Here is an 18960-nt window from a genome sequence, read left to right on the forward strand (position 1 = left end):
TATTTTTACTCAGCCTCCAAATGACTTAGACTCAGCAGATAGAAAAATAACATTTAACCAACAAGCCTTGACTGTAAAAAAGAAGAAAGCTTGTCTCTTAACGTTGCAGATTCCCTTAAAACAAACTTTTTTTCATTCAGTGCATTATATAGGATAGAGTAACCAGAAATTTTACTCAAGTAAAGGTAAAAAGTGCAATCTTTTAAAAATACTCAAAAGTTAGTCAAGTAACTGAGTAAATGTAACTAGTTACTACCCACCTCTGCTAAAACAAACTATAAATGCAGAGAGGAGAACAACAATCTGTCAGAAAATACAAAGATAAATATGAAGAAGAGATTTTGAGAAAAACAGTGAAAGTTTTTAGTAAATCGACTCCTGTAGGGGAAAGAAGATCAGAGATCAGAGTGTTGTGATCTGGAGCCAAGCGAACTGTACCTGGCTGTAGGTGTAAAACCCAAATCAATGGCTGACGCCCAGATAGAAAGCAGGAAATCTCATTTAGCTTTCAGAAACCTCTCCCTGTCACCGGTGTGATGCGTTCTAATTAGTTCACTTTTGGGAACTCTTGTTGTTGTGACACAGAGCTTCTAGCCCAACAACAGAGATAAAAACAAATGCTTGAAGCTTTGCTGCATTGTTTTGTTCACACTGCCGCCTGAAGATGAGGGTACCCTGAGTTCAGACAGGATCAAACGTTAGACCTGAAATAAATAAGTAACACTCAAACACTGACCTAGAGTTCAGTCTAATTCTCTCCTCTGTTTTAAAGATAAAGGCTGCCATTATTGAAATGAAATACATTCTTTTCAGATGCATACTGATGGCGGTTCATATCCGACTTAACGTCAAAGCCAATCACCCTCAGCATTAAGGTGGATCTTTAAAAGATTAGAAACGGAGAAGCAAAAGCCTGACTTTGAACTAGGAAGAACACGGTTAATACTCGTCATATGACTGGAGAAACTCTGCGACCATTAAGATCACGGTGTATCACGGACGCTTTGTTAGGATAAGCTGAGGCACAAATCCTTTAAAGATCACATGTGGTCTGAGAAATAGTTCGCAAACACTTTCATTAAAAAGATTAATTAAGTTACATCTCATCGGGTGCTTTAGATTTAGCTAAAGTGAGCTTTTCTGTCACCACAGCCTCATTTTTCCAGCCATGCCTTTTGCTTCTTAGCCTTTTTTTAAGTCATCTAAGGAACTATTTTTATTTTTCATTAAAGCAGCTGCTCAACACTGTCTATGTTTAACTGAAGATGAATAGAAAGCCTCCTCACCTTCCCTGAAGACTGGATTCCCTTGATCATGGCGAGGCACACCATGGACCAGGCAGCCAGCAGGCTCAATGTCATCTTCCAGTTGAGTCCTCCGCTTTCAGAAATGCTGTCGGAGATATCCAGGGCCTCACGGTACCAGTAGTAAGTGGTGGCCGAGCTCTTCTCACACTCTGGCACCACATCTATAGTTAAAAACCAAGCAGAGTGCCGTCTTTATCTGCTAACTGGGATTATTTGTATAATATTTGGATCTTATTTCTAGTTTGAATCTTCTCTGTGGGCAACAAAGCTTTTATCTCTTGCCTCTTTATATGAAATGTAGGTTTATTGATGTAATTTTTAAATCAAAGTCGTGGGGAAACGGCTGTTCCAAGAATTGCATTTACGAATTGTCCCGAGTGATACACGACTTTACAAGAGTGAATAAAGTGAATATGATTGGTCGTTTATCGAGAGGGCTGGATTGCTGGGGTGGAAGGTTCCCAAGCCAGTTTGGTTGGGGCCGGTTGTGGTCCATTGGGACCAAGTACTGTAGCACTAAATTGGTGACTTAGAAACAACACTGTCAAGGAACGCTATGGACAGCGGAAACATGCAAGAGGAGGAGAGTTTTGTGTCGGAGGTCGCTCCATCATACATTTTTTATTTAAAGGGGGAAAACAGGGATGAATATGTTGTGGAAGAGGACACCAGAGCAGCAGATGCTTGATTTGGTGTAGAAGGCTTACAGCCGTACATGTTTGAGCCCTTGCCTGCAGAAGACACAGACGTCCATCCCCGTGAACACTGGGACGGAACTCAATGGTAAAGGAAATGATTCTCATTTCAATTGTTGCGTATATTAGCTGTGACATATGAATCAAGATGCTATGACTGAAAAAATTTAATTGACAGATGACCGTTGATATATGATTGGCCGATTTTAGGTGTACAAACTGACGTATAACTAACTGCCCTGCAAAAGATAACGAAGAAAAAAAACAGATTTTAAGACAGGATTTTTTTTTAAATAGAAATTTTCTACATTTTGGGACAATATGGTCTTATAAAGAGTACATTTATGTACATATTTAAGCCAGAATGATTTTACATTTAAATATGATTTCCCTACGACTTTATGTGATAAAAACCAAGGGTAAGAAAGCGACACATTTGGCTACCATACATTATCCTGTCTCGGTGTCTTACATGTACTGGTCTTGTTCTTGATAAGTGGACACTCATGCCATGGCAGAGGCTGCTGGAAGGACTGGGAGAAGTAGAAGAGACTCCAGCTGATGATGACATTGTAGTAGAGGGCCACAAAGAAGCAAACCTGTCAGCAAAGGGGACATGTTCAACTTTAAACACCCAGAACAAAACATCAAACAAGACTTCATCCGCTTAGCAGTACTGACATTAACATCAGTTTTATACGGTGGTGTTTCAAACACCTACTAAAACAGTGTATTCTCATTATGAGTTCGTATGAAAAGTACGATTTCATACGAACATGCGTATAAGCATGCGCATTTTACGCACCATTCAAGAACATAGAATTTAAAACACAATTAGCCCTGACCCTAACCCTAAGATATAAAACAGCAAGCAACGTTGTTAGAGACATGAAGAAGTGATTATTGCACTGTTTTTCCCAGTTTTACGTCCGTCCGCGGATCTGCTTTTTTTGTCTGTCTGCCAGCGCATGGGCACTGATCTGGTTTTTTGAGGAAAAACGTCCAAAACGTACGAAATAGTGTGCATAACTTTTCGTACGATTTCATACGAACTAATAATGAGAATATGTTGACTAAAAACAACTAACACTACATTTAGCAGATTTAGTTATTTTTTGTGACTTTGTGCTTGTCCATGCATCAAAAAAGTAAATGGAAGTTGTAAATGATTATTTATTAAATAATAATAGATGAAATAATAGATGCTATTTTAGCAGCAGTAAGAGTAATTCTACTTTCCTGTTTAAAAAATGAAATTCAATCATTTGAAACAGTTTTCCTTTAAATCTTTGTGTAAACACAGTTTGCAATTGATTTTCATATGAATCATATATGGAGTGAATTTTGTTCCATTATTGTTGTAACCAAGTGTAGCTTTTGTAAACTGAAATTTGAAAAAAAAAAAATGCAATACAGACATGAAAATAATTATTTCCTTTTTTCCCACATATTTTTTTTCTAACAAGAGAATGCGATCTTGAAAAGAATGCAACTCATCCATCCATCCATTTTCTCCTGCTTAGTCCTGTCATGGTCTGGTGCAACTTCTAAAACTCAAAATGAAAAACAGGTATTTGAAAAAAAAAAAAAAAACAGCTATAAATATAAAATCTGTTAACTATCATTCGAAGAACTAAAGAAATAAAACTTGGAAATATAAATTTTAAAAGTATAAAATTTGAAAAATAAATATTACAACACTTGAAAAACTACAGACAGCTTTTTCATTTCCGATACGATACTAATATCGCAGCTTTGAGAATTGGTATCAATATTGAACCAATAAAATATTAGTTTGAATTATGCCTACGTTTATAACTTATTTTATACTGCAGAAAGTCAGAAAAGGCTTGATAAAGCAGTATTAGGAAAGGGGGGAACAAAAGTTAACAATAGGTATGAAAACAACCGACTCATGTAAAATTAGCCAATTAGTTACAGAAACTTTTAACAGAGACAGAGTGTTTCTATTAGCATGAAAATATCCAGATTTTAGATACTGGCTGATAAAATCCAATACATTTTCCTCTTTATATATTTTTTCACAAAACAAAACAAAAACCTAAAGACCTTTGCTTAGGAGGAAACCTGCTAATGCACTTGCATTTAACGTTTTATACCTCTTGACATCCTACAGTGGCTTACATGTCATGCATTGCAACAGATGGAGCCTTTGTAGGATTTCTTTTTTAAAGTTCAAACCAGAAAAAAGTCCCTGATGTCTGACTCACCACACAGCTTGCAAAGCCGATGCCCCCCAGCCGGGGGCTGATGTAGTTCCACACGCCGATGCTGCCTCTGCGGATACGCTGGCCCACTGCGAGCTCCAGGAAGAACAGCGGGATGCCGATCAGTATAAGCAGGATTAGATAGGGCACCAGGTACGCTCCTACCAAACAAAGCAATAAGCACAACACATTAGATGTGGCACACTGCAAGGACAGGAAACTCAGATACTGCATCAGATACTTTCATTTCCTCTAACATCAACCACATGTTAAAAACCTGCACCTAAACACTTACCCCCATAGGATGTCTGCTACAATCAAACAGCATCCATTAATGGCCTATTTTAACTGCATCATTTCTAAACTTACACCTAGAAGCTGATTTATCAACATTAGAACATAATCACATCTGGAAAGACAAGAGTTAAAACTGATAGTTCAAAGAGATTTAAAGAGCAGAGGATTAGATGTCTTCAGATTTTACATAATGTGTCTTTACACCCCTCCATGTCAAGGGAAATGTTATATACCATGTGATGGTTACACCACTTATTTGCGAATTGACCAGAAGCTACTGCATCAGCTGTTTTCATACTGGAGGTACAGTGCTGTGGGTGTGGATTTCTCAATCCCATAATAAACTCACATCATTAAATTAATGCTAATATATATATATATATATATATAAAAGATCAAGACATATGAGCTCATTTTCATTTGTTACTTCTAAATGTATCAAGCCAAGCCTGGGCACAGGAGTAATAAATACTCATACATATTCATACACACGTGTAAACTAGTCTAAATGCACATTTTAAAGGTTTTATGAGTGTAGATTGAACACCATAATCCCCCCATGAGTCTCTCCACCATGACTCCATGCTCCTTCTCTGCTCTGCTGCTTTTTATGCTCCTGTAGATTATCTCCTACTCGTGTCTGGACCTGTTTCTGTAGCTCATGTCGACTTTTGTCACTTTTGGCTACTTTTCAGGAAACCCCGCCTCTTTAGACAGTACTGTTTTCTTGCTAGTTGCAGCTACTGTAGTAATGTTAACAAAGCTTCTTCAGGCTTAACTATAAGCAGTCGTTTCAGTTGGAAAAAGGTTTTAACTGCCGTTTTCTAAGACTTTTTCCTTTTTTCTTTACTTTTTTTTTATGTTTTATTTTTCAAATTGTATTTTTACAAAAAATATTTTCTAGAGATTCTTTTTATTTTTGTGTTTTTCAGATAAATGTTTATGGATTGCATTCTTTCCTATCCGCGTTTTACAGATCACTTCTCTTCACTTCTGGCGGCGGGCTCTATTTTGGTCTACGTGGTTGCTACTAGCAACATTTTATTGGTCAATGTGTGCATCAAGACCAAGCGTTCATATTGGGCTTGTTTTGAAGAATGAGTCGTAAATTTTATTGGAAAAACACAAATTTGAAAGAAAAAATTATCAATATATAAAATATGTAAAAAAATAAAAATTTTCAAATAAAATTTCAAAAATAGAAATTGGAAATAATAAAATCTTAGAAAATAGAGTTACTCTCAATCTTTTTCTTCAAAAAATTTTTAGAATTTCAATAGATTGTATTTCTTTTTTTAATTTCCATTTACAGAACGTGTTTTCTGCTTGCAACAATAATGGAACAAAATTTACTCCATAATTTCTGTGTGCAAAATGAAAAAAAAAAACAAGAAACAGAAATGTGTAAGGTAAATAGGTAGAGATAGATGCTCAGTTTTTATAAACATGTAGACTTTTCAAAGTGCTAAAAGTCAGACTTTCCCTGATTGGATTGGATTTCAGGGGGCAGCAGGTTGCTGGAATCAAACTCAGTTCTCAGACGACTACTCTCCTGCTGAGCCACAGCGGGCCCATTATGTCTCGTGGACAAACCACAACAACAGATGTGAACCCTGGTGGGTCGCTTGTATTATGTCTGTTTCAACAGATCTTATTGTTTCATATGGCGGGCGTTTATTGAAAACTGTTCCTGAGTTCAGCCGTCCCTCCCAGATTTGACCGTGATAGGGGAGGCAATACAAAGAAAAGCAGCGTGTGTGTTCCATCATGGTGTTTTTTTTATTTGAGGATGTGTTATGTATAACCTGTTTTTTATATTAAAACAGCTAATTCTGGTTTGCTTACATGCAGCTGGTTACCTTACGAGGAATCTGTGTTTGATCTCTTTTTCAACAAAGCCAGCAGCCTGATAAAGTTACATTCTTTTTTGTTTCCTTCCTGAAATAAATCATCTCAAGTTTTTATTCCTATGTACAAACTCATGATGTGCATGCATTTTCTTTTTTTAAATTGCATCATATTGAATGATGAGGATTATGAAACATTAAGATGAGTAAAAAAATGTGTCTAACATTCGGCTTTTGCCAAACTGAATTATTTGTGTCCTCTCAAAGTTTCAGATGTTTAACTATTTAGATCTTAGCTTTTAGCAAGTTAACTTAAGCACATTTTAGATAGAAGCTGTAAAATGCTGTAATTTGATGCAAAATAATGAAACCTAAACTATTTGAGGGTTCAGAGCTTGCGCCAGGAAAGAAAAGATGATGTGGTGTAAAATTTGATTTTTTTTCCAATAATGTATCTATAAGAAACCAAACTAAGTAGTTAGCTGTTTGCTAGCTGCTTGTTATATTCAACAACATGGCTAAAATAAACCGTTACCCAGTAGTGCAAATAGTGTTTGTCATTTTCCATCATTTTAAAATGTTTAAGTAGAACTGAGGCCGGTACAAACTTGACAAGAAGAAATGTCATCTCTTACTTGAAGTGGTACAAAAAAGAAAATTCTGTCTTCTTGAAGCCTTTCGTATTTCACAAGAACCTCACTGTGTGATCCATTTTCCAAAGAATTTAAGTTAAACAGGTTGAAGCAGCGAAATATCAGAGATCCCTGTATTCTTTATTTTCACTACGATCACTGTGAAAACCCAAACAGTGACAGAAACACTGTTCTACATGGTGTTCTGTGCCGAAACACAGCAATGAAACATATCCTCTAAACCAAAGGTTTTCAACAGGGGATCCGCGACCCCTAGGGGGTCCACGGAGGTACTGCATGGGGGTCGCGAAAGGTTTGGTTGATTAGACTCTTTTTTTTTTATATTCCCCCCTGCAATTTTTCCACTAAATGTCTTTAAATACACAATAACTAATAATTCAACACACTGTAGTAAATAGATAAATGGAGGCAGATATATTTCAGTCATCAATGCACACATTCAGCGACACACAGGAGCTCTTTCAAGCTAGGCACCGTTTAATTTACCACACCTGTCCCATCAACCAGTAATCAGAATCTGAAATACTTTAATAATGTCAGGGAGGAATTACTTTCGTTACATTACTCCATCTGTAATACAGCGACTATACGACCAGTTTGATATAACACAATTTAATAAAAAATAAATAATTAGTTTGTCCCTGCTCCATCTCGCCTTTACTTTGGGGGTCATTGGCCTGGAAAACATTGAAGACCCCTGCTCTAAACACTTACAGCTAGCCAATGTAACTGTCTGTTCCAGTCTGATCTGTTTGTCTGACCTGTCTGTGAACTCCTGCTGGTTTCTGCCTGTTTGCTGAACTTGGAGCTGTTTCCTTTCACCGACCTGGATTTCCCTCTGGAACCTCTTCAGACTTCTGATCTCCCTTTTCTGTATCCTGAGCACGTCTTCACCTTTGGCTTCGCCCTCTGCATTATGCTGCTTTACCTCATCTGCCCGGATCTGGTCTCCTGCTTGTTTTCCGTCCTCCGGGGCTACAGCATCTGGCACTCTATGAGCGGCCTCTGCCGTGTCTTGTCATCAGCCGACCGACTGGAATCAACCACGTTCTCCGGGCACAGACTGAACTATTGAACCGGGTTAGTGACTCAAGTTCATAATATACCTCTGCCAGATTTACGTGGTCACTAACCTGTGTTTCCTTTCTGCAGAGGTTCTGCCCTAAACCCCCTAGCCGCTGCTACTGTAGATACGTTCTTTAATAAATGCTTTTTTGGGTAACCGTACTGTCTGTTTGCCTTGAATATTGAGTCTCCCGTTTCGAGCCTTGAGAGATTTATCTTATTCATAACAGGAATCCCTCTTGAACATGGATGTCATTCTGTTTGAGACCTTTCCTGGCTCATAAATAAAGGTTTCAGGGGCGTTCCAGTTGGACTTGACACCATTTAAGTTGAACATTTCGAATGGCAGGTCAAAAGCCAGGAAAGTTACATAGACTTACAGTTATAGCATTTATTAATGTAGGAGTTAATGATTGCAAAGTGCACGTTTGCTGTCCTGTTGCTTTGTTTGCCTTGCATGAGCTGTTTGGACATGGAGGTGTTTTTTTCAACAGTTTTGCTGCGATTCTGTGGCGGTGTTACAGCACCACCAAAAGGCCTGGCATATTTACCACAGTGCTGTTTCCAAGTGTTCAAATTTTGTCTTTCTGTGGACCAGAACAAAACTTTGAGATGAAAACTTAAAAAAGAAAACTCATCTTTTCTTTGCAACATTGTTTTAGCTGAGTTAAAACCATGTCGCTGTGAGGATGGATGACGAAAGCCAGCTTCGCTAATATAGTTGTAATCATTTAGCTAGCCCCGAAATGGTTCAGATGATAGAGTTCAGAGAATTATTAAGTGGAATCTGAATTAAATGAAATAAATTAGCTTTTATGAAGTGAAGATAATGTGATCTGTAAAACGCAATTAGAAAAGAATGCAATTCATAAAACTCCATCTGAAACAGACAAAATAGAAAAATAAAATTCAAGTATGAATAATTTGAACAACCAAAATATGAAAATAAAAAAGAGAAGTAAAACCTGTTTAAACAGTAAAGTTACTCTCTTAACGTTTTTTTTAATTAAAATTTTTTCCAAGGACTAATTTCTGCATTTTATTTCTTTAGAATTTTCATTTACAAAATGCATTTTTTTCTTTCAACAATAATGGAAACAATTCACCCTACATTCTCTAGCGTGCGTCTTAAATCCAACATGGCTGCCCCCGGTTTAAATCTTATAGTTTGTTTTCCATCTCAGTAACATGCAACTCATTCCATACCTTTTTATCTTCCTTCTGTGTTTAATCTAGTGTTGCATTTCTGTGAAGCTAAAAAGAGTATAAGTAATAACTTTTACAAAATAGATATAAAAGAAAACCTGAGAAACCAGCAAAGTTTCTCTCAAAATGGTTTTTTGGTCAAGAAACTTTTCAAAGTGGATCGTATTTTTTTTTTCAAATTTCCCTTTACAACATTTTGTCTTCGATGCAAAAATAATGGAACAAAATGTATTCCATACATGCACATTTAAAATATCTGCAGAGGTTTTATCATCTATCCATTTCAACTTGAACCTTTGAGATTTTCATTTTTCTGTTCATATGAAATGACTTGGAAGAAAGATAAGTGTGGGATAAAAAAACCTTATCGTATAACCTGTGTCTGAAAACATGAATATTAAGATCTAACCAAGGCCACAGAAAATAAATCAGTCATCAAAACCAAAAATAAAATCTGTAAGGTGTTGAAATATAGCCCAATGCTCTTCTACTGTATCAGTGGATGAAGAGGCAACATTAAAGCAGATTTATTTCTGTCAATCACCCTAAATATCTCAGCCACACGTCAACTTCAAACCCCCCCTGTTAAGGGCATCAAACTGAGGGAAACAAGCTCTCAGTTAAACCGTTAACATCTCATTAAAGGTCCTGAGTAGAATGGAGATACAAGGACACCCACAGGGATCTGCTTCAGGCCCCAGCGCTGCCATTTTAATCAAATTATAGATGAGCACAGCAGGGTTCAAGTAGTTGTTTAAAGCAAACCTGAAAACAAGCCAGTCCAGAAACACAGGGATGTAAGCCAGAATGACAAACATTTGCTAACCTGATGGATCAATGGTGTTTTGAACTTATTAGTGGGTAGCTCTGTTGATTTTTGCTATGCTTTAGTCTTCGTCCTGTGGTGGTCGACATTTTGCATCAAAATAAACCTAAATGGAAATGTTTTGTTGCATATTTAAAAGGCTGTTAATAAATTAGGAAAGCCAATGAAATATTCAGCTCATTGTTAAGAAATAAAGAATAACTATTCTTATGAAACAACAAAATTAAACAGTGTTTTGCTAATTTAAATAAAAACATTTATATGACAAATATAACACAAAAATGTTTATTTTCTAGCTGATGCAACAGTTATGACACTGTAACCCAAACAGCTAAAAAACGTCTGGTCTTTTCACCCAAACCTTGCCTCCCTCCTCTGCAGCCTCTCTAATATATATAATATAATATAATATTTTATACTAGCAAGATCCTCCTGTTTGAGGTGAGGTTCTTCAGCACCCTTGCAGGTTGCTTTCAGGGTAGACCTGTATGAACAGCCAAACCTGGGCATGTTGTTGCATTTTTGGGAAAAGTATTTTATTCCCCATATGATAAAAAGACCCCACATCTTATGAGCCCTCGTTAAAACCCTCACTGGACTCACAAACTGCTACCATCTTCTTCCTAAAGCTGGAGTTTACTCTGACTCTAACAGACTGGAGCACAACACAGGACACCTGTGTGTAATTTTATCCTCTTTAATGAATTAATGAATGTTCTAAATCAGACCTCACAAGATATCAACTTTCTTAGAAACACTTTAAAGGATACTGTCTTTAGTTCTTGTTTTTTATATAAATTGGATTTTCTATATTGTTCAAATGTATATACAACTTTTATGTTTGGAAATATGTGAGAAATGTGTTTTTTTCTGCGCATGACAAGGCAGTTTAACAGGAATTGCATTAAGCTAGATCATAAAACATATTTTTGACACCATCTTTTTAGTGATAACACACCTATAGATTAAGAGTCTGTCTCCTTCCAGACAAACCCGTCTCTGTCAGTTACTTTTAATCCGCTTTCATGAAGCAGGAGACAGATTTGTATAATCTCCAGGTGGGAAGTGCAAGCAGCTTCTTCCAACCTTCCTAGGACGCATACATTTAGTCTGTCATTCTAAGCGGAACATGTTTGCAGGAGGTTACTGTTTTGAAAAACTGACTGATTTAAATAAAGTAGTTTGCAGATGCATTATTACCTCTGGTTGCAGTCCAGGAGGTGAGGTTACACTTTTTACAACTTAAAGCTGTCTGGTTAAAAGAGACAAGTGTTAATTAATACCAGCTCTGCGGGGCCTCCTAATATAACTTTTTAATGTTTCCTATCATAACTGGATACTTAACAGATCCTGAAATAAGATCCATCAACTATGATCAAAAAAAGAGCAAAGATTTGTTATTATTCCTTGTTTTTTAGAATAAATACTAAGATATATATCATTATTAATATATTTAAGACATCATATTTCACCCTTTTAAGATGAAAGGTAATTTCACCCTTTAATATGGAATTATTTTCCACTCATATTTTTTAAGAGTCAAATATTGAAATATTAAAACTATATGTAATGCCAAAAGAAAGTCCAGAAAGAATTAAACCCATCTAATGGCGTTATTGTTCATTTTTGAAGTTGCTTAAGAAAGTGGCCTGATATCCTGTTCGATCTCTTAAGTCAGCAGTGTCACTTGAATTTCTTTTTATATTTGGAAGTTGGTCTGAATTTACCTTTTTAAAAAAGTCAAAAAGGAAATTCTATGTGTTCCTTTGAGTCTCATTGAAGACTATGGCTGATTTTTCTATATAATAAACTTAGAACTGCCTTGATATGCCAATTACACGCAATTAAAACCGCGATTAATCGGAGTTAACTATGAAGCTTCTGCAATTAAACAAATTAATCATTTAACAGCCCTAGTAAATCATTAAATTTGCCACAAAATAATGAAATTTAATATATAAATATACCATTTACTTATGTATAACATGTTTTTTTTTTGTTATTTCCAACTTCTCAGATAAACTGTTGACTTTGGAATGAAAAACATTATATCTGAATAAATTAATTTAAAGCAATTACCTTTATTTATCTAACGTCAAAATTTACAGGTAATATTTAATGGCATTTTGAGTTGTTTAATTGATCATTTTATCAGAATTGAATGAGGCATCGAATTATTTTATTTTACGGTATATTTAATAGTTTATCTATTTATTTAATCTCACATTTTATTGTAGATTTACATTATTTTTAATACATTTACACCAATTTATTTAACGCTACATCTATTTATCTTTTTTATTTTGTCCCCTTTACCCCTCCATACAAAAGATTATACCATTTATTTGCCGCATTAAAGCTGCCCAACCAGTGAAGAGACTGAGCTCAACTCCTACAGAGCTGAAAATAAGAGCTGACGAAGCCCCATCTTTCAGCAGAAGCTAGTAATGCTGCGGGCCAACATGCTAATGGGGGCTAGCTTGTCTGCTAGCTTTTTTTTCGTCGCTACTCCCTAAAGGTAGAGCTCCCCCTAAAGGTTTGGTGGTTGAGTAGATATTATCCAGCTTAGGGATAATATCATATATAAGCTTAGGGATACATCATATAATAATATTATATAATATCATATACAAGCGTATATTAATCATATATATATATATATATATATATATATATATACATACGTTTCCAATTTTTTCAAAAAAATGTGTTGGCGCGACATATAGTGTATAGTGTATATTCTTAAATGTGTGATATAAACTTGAACATCTTTTGTTTGTACTTGTAAATTGCTGATTTTTACTAGGAATTTGTGAAATAAACTCATAAATACGTGATTCATACATATCAATTTCTGAATCCTATTAGTAAATTTGTGATTGGAACAAGTAAAATGATTTTCTTATTTGCAAGTCTGCGATTTGTATTAATATATTTGTGATTTATAATTAATACTTGTTTTGTTGCCAAGCTGTTGCTTTGTAACTTTTAAGGTTTCAGAGTTGAAAACAAGGAATTCATATAGTTTTAAATTTAGACTATTTTATTGAATCACATTTTGACACATACACATGTTGAAGTTATCTTCAACACATATTGTTTAGCTCTAAAATATTGTGAATGAAACAAATACTGATTATCTGAATATTGTAACATTAAGCTCCTTCAGTTCACTTTTTTTTAAAGCTTGTTTTTGAAAAATCAATATAACTATCATGAGATTTAAGCGTGAAACATTTAAAAAGTTCTCTCCATTTTGAACCTTTAGCCTTAGCTCAGTACTATTCCTCATGAAGCCAATAATTACTGACTTTTCTTTGGCCCCAAATAACACCTTTGAGTGTCTAATTTGGTTAATCTGTTGTCTGACTCCCATCATGCTTTGTCATTATATCGCCCAGCCGGATTTTGTTGGAGAATGTGGCTACAGTTCGATGCCATGATTTTCTAATCAAAGAGGATTTTCTGCAAAGAAACCTACTATTTCTAAAACCACACAGTCCTGAAGCATCGATTCAGTTCTGCTGAGGTACCATCCCGACTTTGGCCTTTTCAAAGGCAAACATTTCATAATTTCATTTTGGTAAAGCTCCTTACAGCTTTCCAGAGATTTAAACAGACAGACAGCAGACACTCTAGGATGAAATAACTATAGTTCTTGGCATCATAAACGTGTAAAGAGTTATGAACATTTTATCTGCTGAAAAGTGAATGTGTGCAGAAAAAAGCCTGAATTTACATATTGAGGGGCATATTAATACTTAAAGGAAGGAGCCAAAGTCAGTCTTTTTAGGAATTTCATCTGTCAACATTGTTGAGGTTTGATTTGATAAATTGGTGTTATTTTCCAGCAATTAAATCCTATAACCCCTTAGTTGTGGAGCTTATACATGCTCCTATTACTGCTGTTCGGTATGGTTGGGAGGAAGCTCTAGCCGCCCACAGAAGCGCTGTAAATGAGGCCTAACGCGGGCAACTCACCACCTCCGTTCTTCTGACACAGGTAGGGGAACCTCCACACGTTACCCAGGCCTACAGAGAAGCCGACCTGGGCCAGGATGTACTGGAGCTTGCTGTTCCAGGCTGGGCGCTCCTCATCCTCGCCATCCGAGGCCCCTTCCTCCACATCGCACTCCTTGCCTTCGCCTTCAGGGTCGTCGACAATCAGCGAGCTCTTCTTGAAGGAATCGTCGCAGGCATCCTCATTGGAAAGCAGGTCCCTGACAGACTCCGTGACATCGTCGTCAAGCTCTCTCTTGACGGCCTTGCTGTTTTTGGGCATTTGATAAAGCAAACACGGGCGAGGGGTTTGGAACGTCTTCTCGTTTTTTTTTTTTGTTTTTTTTTATAAGTCTTGGTAGGTGGGCTTCAATGGCAGAGCCTGCAACTGGTGAAAGTCAGCTTAGAAAATATCTGAGTCCGGGGAAGGGGAAAAGTCTGTGAAGGTTGAGTGGTTAATAAACGCTTTACTTCTTCATTATCACCAAATGTCTGTGGAGCAGAGAAAGAAACTGTGAATAACAGTAATAATAAAACATTCCCCACTAGCCTTTACTCAGCCTCCTCATCTATGACTGTAAAACTATTTACTCTTTTTACAGAACATCTTGCATTATAATGAAAAGTATTGAAAAACATTGGTCAGGATGTTTATGAACAAGTCTGCAAGTATTTTTGAAAGCGCTATATTGGGTAAGTACTGTCAATTAAAAACATATGCTCATGTGTCTAAATTTGTAAAGGAAGTCGACAAGCTTCTATATAAAAACTATATTCATTCCTTGCTGTCAACTCATCAGATGTTTCATTTGTGAGAATAAAAATCTTAGTTAGGATTACAAGTTACGAAGCTTGGTAACAATACAATTATACAAAAAAAGTTACAAATAGACTAAATGTACAAGAATGTTTGTGTTTAAATAACACAAATAGTACAAATTCCAAATGGCCAAGTACAAACATATTATAAGTAGGAAAGACAAACTTACAGGTATGAGTCACAAATGAAATACTATGAATTTTGAAACAAAGATGTAACTTCTAAACTTGTGACATCAGTAAGAAACATCTGACGTTACATATATGTGCGAGCTGAAAAAAACAGAAGAAATACGAGTCTTAACTTTATTCATCAAGGAATGAGTTCATCATCATAATTCAAATTAGCAGCTGGTTCTTTTTTTTTTCTTCACAAGTCTGATAAAAATGTTAGGTCCCCAAAATTAAGCTGAATTTGTTGCACATGATGAGTTAGTTTCCAAATGTGATACCCCTCCATTCCCACTGCTGTGCATTTCCTGTCAGCTGGCTGAAAGAATAGTACTCAACTTTTGTTTTTTTATTTTTTTTAACTAAAATGGTGACCATTTGTGACTGCACCTGTGCAGATAGCCTGACTAATTCACAAGCTAATTTCCATACAGGCCAAAAGCATATAGCAATCATTTTGTGTAAAGTAGCACTTGAAAGCACAACTTAAATTTTATTTTTAGTTAAAATTATTTTCATTGAATCTAAATAATGCAATAGTTTGCATTACTTTTATGGAATTATTTTAGCACCACTACAAATAAAATTACTATTTTCTATTTCTAAAATAATTTAGTTTGAGTTTTTTGTTTAATAATATTTTACTCATAAATACAAGATCCTCATCCCCATGGCAACGACTAGTGTGATCTAAAGGATGCCCCCCTCACATGGAAATCACATGGCTGGCATGGGCAGCAATGAATGGGGATCATTTTGTTCTGGGAAACTTAGGGCCTGGGAGCGGTTTGTGCCGGGACAGGTGGAGCCCTCACGTTTCTCAGCCTCCTGAATATTTGAAGAGACAAAGCTGCATCCAAACCCAAACATCCTTATTTCTGCTTCTCTCCTGAAAACCATCGGATTTTCTTCCACCTTTCAACCCTCCTCTCCAAATGAGCGTAATTTATGACCATTGCGGGTTTGGAGCCTTCAGGGTGTCTTCATCCAGACAGGCCATCCACAGGAGGGGAAGGTGCGCAGCCTCCTGGTCTGCCACAGTCCAGCTTCAGCTTTTATTTTTTATTTTCTTAAAGGAAACGACGCGCGTGGTTTATTTTATACCCAGTGCAAAATGATGGGGACGGGGGGCAGAGCGCGCTTCCCGCCCACCGACCACAGGATTAAACGGTGATTAGATTAGATTAGATTAACACTTCCAGTTTAGGTGTCGAATAAAGGATAAAATGCTTTCCCTGCTTTCATTAATTTTATTCAGAACACGAGGATGTTGAAGCGCAACATCTCTGGGTGGTTTCAATTCAACACACACACAAAAAAAACAATGTCTAAATTTTCTACCCGGTAATAGCACTAAAATATCAGGAAAAACGATAAAAAATGTAAATAAACAGTAATATGAATAGTGATGCCATGTGCGCCCACTGAGCACAATTTGTTCTGGGAGGAATGGGCATAAATTAGAGCGGTTGCGCGCGCCTCATGACATCCATGTGAGGTGTTTCATCATTCACCGCCTTCAGCTCCATCCTGCTGCACTGGTACCCCACTCAGCCTCACACACACAGACACATCCTCAGATGCCTTTGTCCTAAATAGATAAAAACAAGCCCCTCCATCATCCGCGATGTCAAAACGTCTTTAAGTCAGTCTTACCTGAGCTTAATGAAATTTTCTGCCACGATGCGTATCAAGGGATGAAGTTGTGAGAGGACATGCACGGGGAAGACATCATCACTCGTTTCGGTCCGACCGCTCTATGTGCCCTCATCCGACTCCAGCGCTCAATTTCTCTCCAGTTCACCGCCCAGTTTAGTGGAGCCCCCCCCGCCCCGCTCACACACCCATCCTAACCCACCGTCCCCCCCGATCTCTTTCTGTTTACATTTTAATCCGCTTATTTCATTCACAACAAATGCATTTTTATGTCTTTATAAGGAGTATATTCGAGGATTTCATATTTTTTTGTCTTCTTAATGCACCCCTACTGTCAGGTGCATTGGTTTAACCCACGATGGTACTACTGAAAGTGGGCTGGCTCATGTGCGCGTGTGTTTAGAAACGCTGTATAGTGCGACAATGGCTGCGGATTGCTTTGGATATTTCTGTTCACACCTTCAACAGTTTATGTGATAATAAATGTTTCCTGTTTCATCAGAAGGAGGAGAAAATTAAGCCTCTTTTGTTTGCTTGTGGTCGGAATAGAGTCCGTCATCCTCCTCCACATCTCTCAGGATGTCGCGATGAAACACAAAGAGCAGACAGGCAGCTCCATTTCACATTAAAAGATGCGCTGGATTCATCACACACGTGCTGCCACCTGAGTATTCAATAAATACAACATATATGTTGTTTCTTTGACAAATATTAAACACAGAAGACATTTACAAGGTGTCATATTTTAATAATTGAATATGTAAGATTTCATCCAGCTTGATAATTGATGGTTTTATTTTATTAATGCTTTGACAATAAATCCTAACAACAACAAAAAAAAACTATATACACTTAAAAATTCTGTGCCAAGAGTGGGTTGTTTAAACTCTAACTACAGTCGAAATATTGGGTTAAACTCAGTGGCGGTTCTAGACCAAATGTTCAAATGAATAAAGAGAGCTACATAAAGTAAAATTTCTATTCAATTAAATGTAATTAAAATTCTATTTCTTATTAGGTCGATATAAATTCAGGATTTAGGGATTTTTTAAGTTAAAATTACAGTTTTTTATAAAATCTGAATTAGAACCCATGAAAAGCTGGTAAATTCAGCTGTACAAAGTAGAGAAAAAAAAAACATTTAGTAGATGAAAACTGGGATCCTTTCTCAATACCACTGAAGCTACCTTATTGTTTCTTTAAAAAAAAAAAAAAAGTAAAACAGAGAAAAATAAAGTAACAAAGTATTATGTCTTCAGTACAGGGGCCATGACAGGGGCCAGGACATGATCTACAGGGGCATTGGCCCAGTTGCCCCTGTCTAGAACCGTCCATGGTTAAACTGCATGCTTTTACAGTAACAAGCACTGCATGAAAAGTGAGATTTTCGTCCCCGTAAACCCCCGTAAACTCCCGCAGATCTGCCTGATTTTCGTCAGTTTCCGACAATTTGCAACCCGTGCTTGTCCGCGTTTGTCGTGCCACAAATTGTCGAAAACGTACCGTGACGTATGTGGAGAGCGATCAGCTGTACTAATGGCCCTAATTAGCATATGAATGCAGCAAACCCGCGCGGCTGGCCAGGTCTGGCTTAAATAACCTACTCAGTATTGGCTGAAACCACTATTCTCAAACAAATGAAATCGCTCGTGATTGGCAGCAAAACCACACATGGCCACGCCAGGCTTTAATTTTCTTACTGAGTATTGGACGGAACCACTTCTTTTTAAACAAGTAAAGTCGCTCGTGATTGGTTGGCATATATATATATATTTACATATATATATTTATTCATATATATATATATTTATTCATTCATATATATATATATTTATTCATTCATATATATATATATTTATTCATTCATATATTTATTCATTCATATGGTGTGTATTTATGTTATCCTACACTACTACACAATTATTAGGCTACCATCAAGGACACGAATGAATTTATACAGGAAATGAACATTTGCAGGAAGCTGTTTATGCAAAGAAAGAGCTTTATTAAAACACACAACTATATACAACGCGTATCCAAACACATGCGTTTCTAAAAATTAAAAGTCCGTGAAGGGTCCGTTTGCTTCCTCGGGGTTGGAGGTAACTGGCAGCATTCCCTCCGAGGCAGGTCCGATGTGCAGACGCCTACTGTGCGTGGCCCTGTACTTCGGCATCGCTTCTAACCGGGA

At 36.7% G+C, this 18960-nt stretch overlaps 1 protein-coding gene across 1 annotated transcript in view; it reads right to left on the reverse strand.

Annotated features, from left to right (window-relative positions):
* slc6a15 (solute carrier family 6 member 15) overlaps positions 1-16927 on the reverse strand; it is a 31950-nt gene extending 15023 nt beyond the window's left edge. Inside the window, exons 1-5 of the mRNA XM_038309030.1 lie at positions 16770-16927; positions 14106-14615; positions 4234-4391; positions 2475-2601; positions 1287-1468 (exon numbers count right to left, since the gene is read on the reverse strand). Of these exons, the coding sequence (XP_038164958.1) occupies positions 1287-1468; positions 2475-2601; positions 4234-4391; positions 14106-14406 (768 nt within the window). The 5' untranslated portion in view covers positions 14407-14615; positions 16770-16927. The remainder of the gene's footprint in view (positions 1-1286; positions 1469-2474; positions 2602-4233; positions 4392-14105; positions 14616-16769) is intronic.
* Positions 16928-18960: the final 2033 nt, after the last annotated feature.

Source organism: Cyprinodon tularosa, unplaced genomic scaffold (genome assembly GCF_016077235.1).
Source record: "Cyprinodon tularosa strain WSP-4 unplaced genomic scaffold, ASM1607723v1 ctg654, whole genome shotgun sequence".
NCBI classification, from domain to species: domain Eukaryota; kingdom Metazoa; phylum Chordata; class Actinopteri; order Cyprinodontiformes; family Cyprinodontidae; genus Cyprinodon; species Cyprinodon tularosa.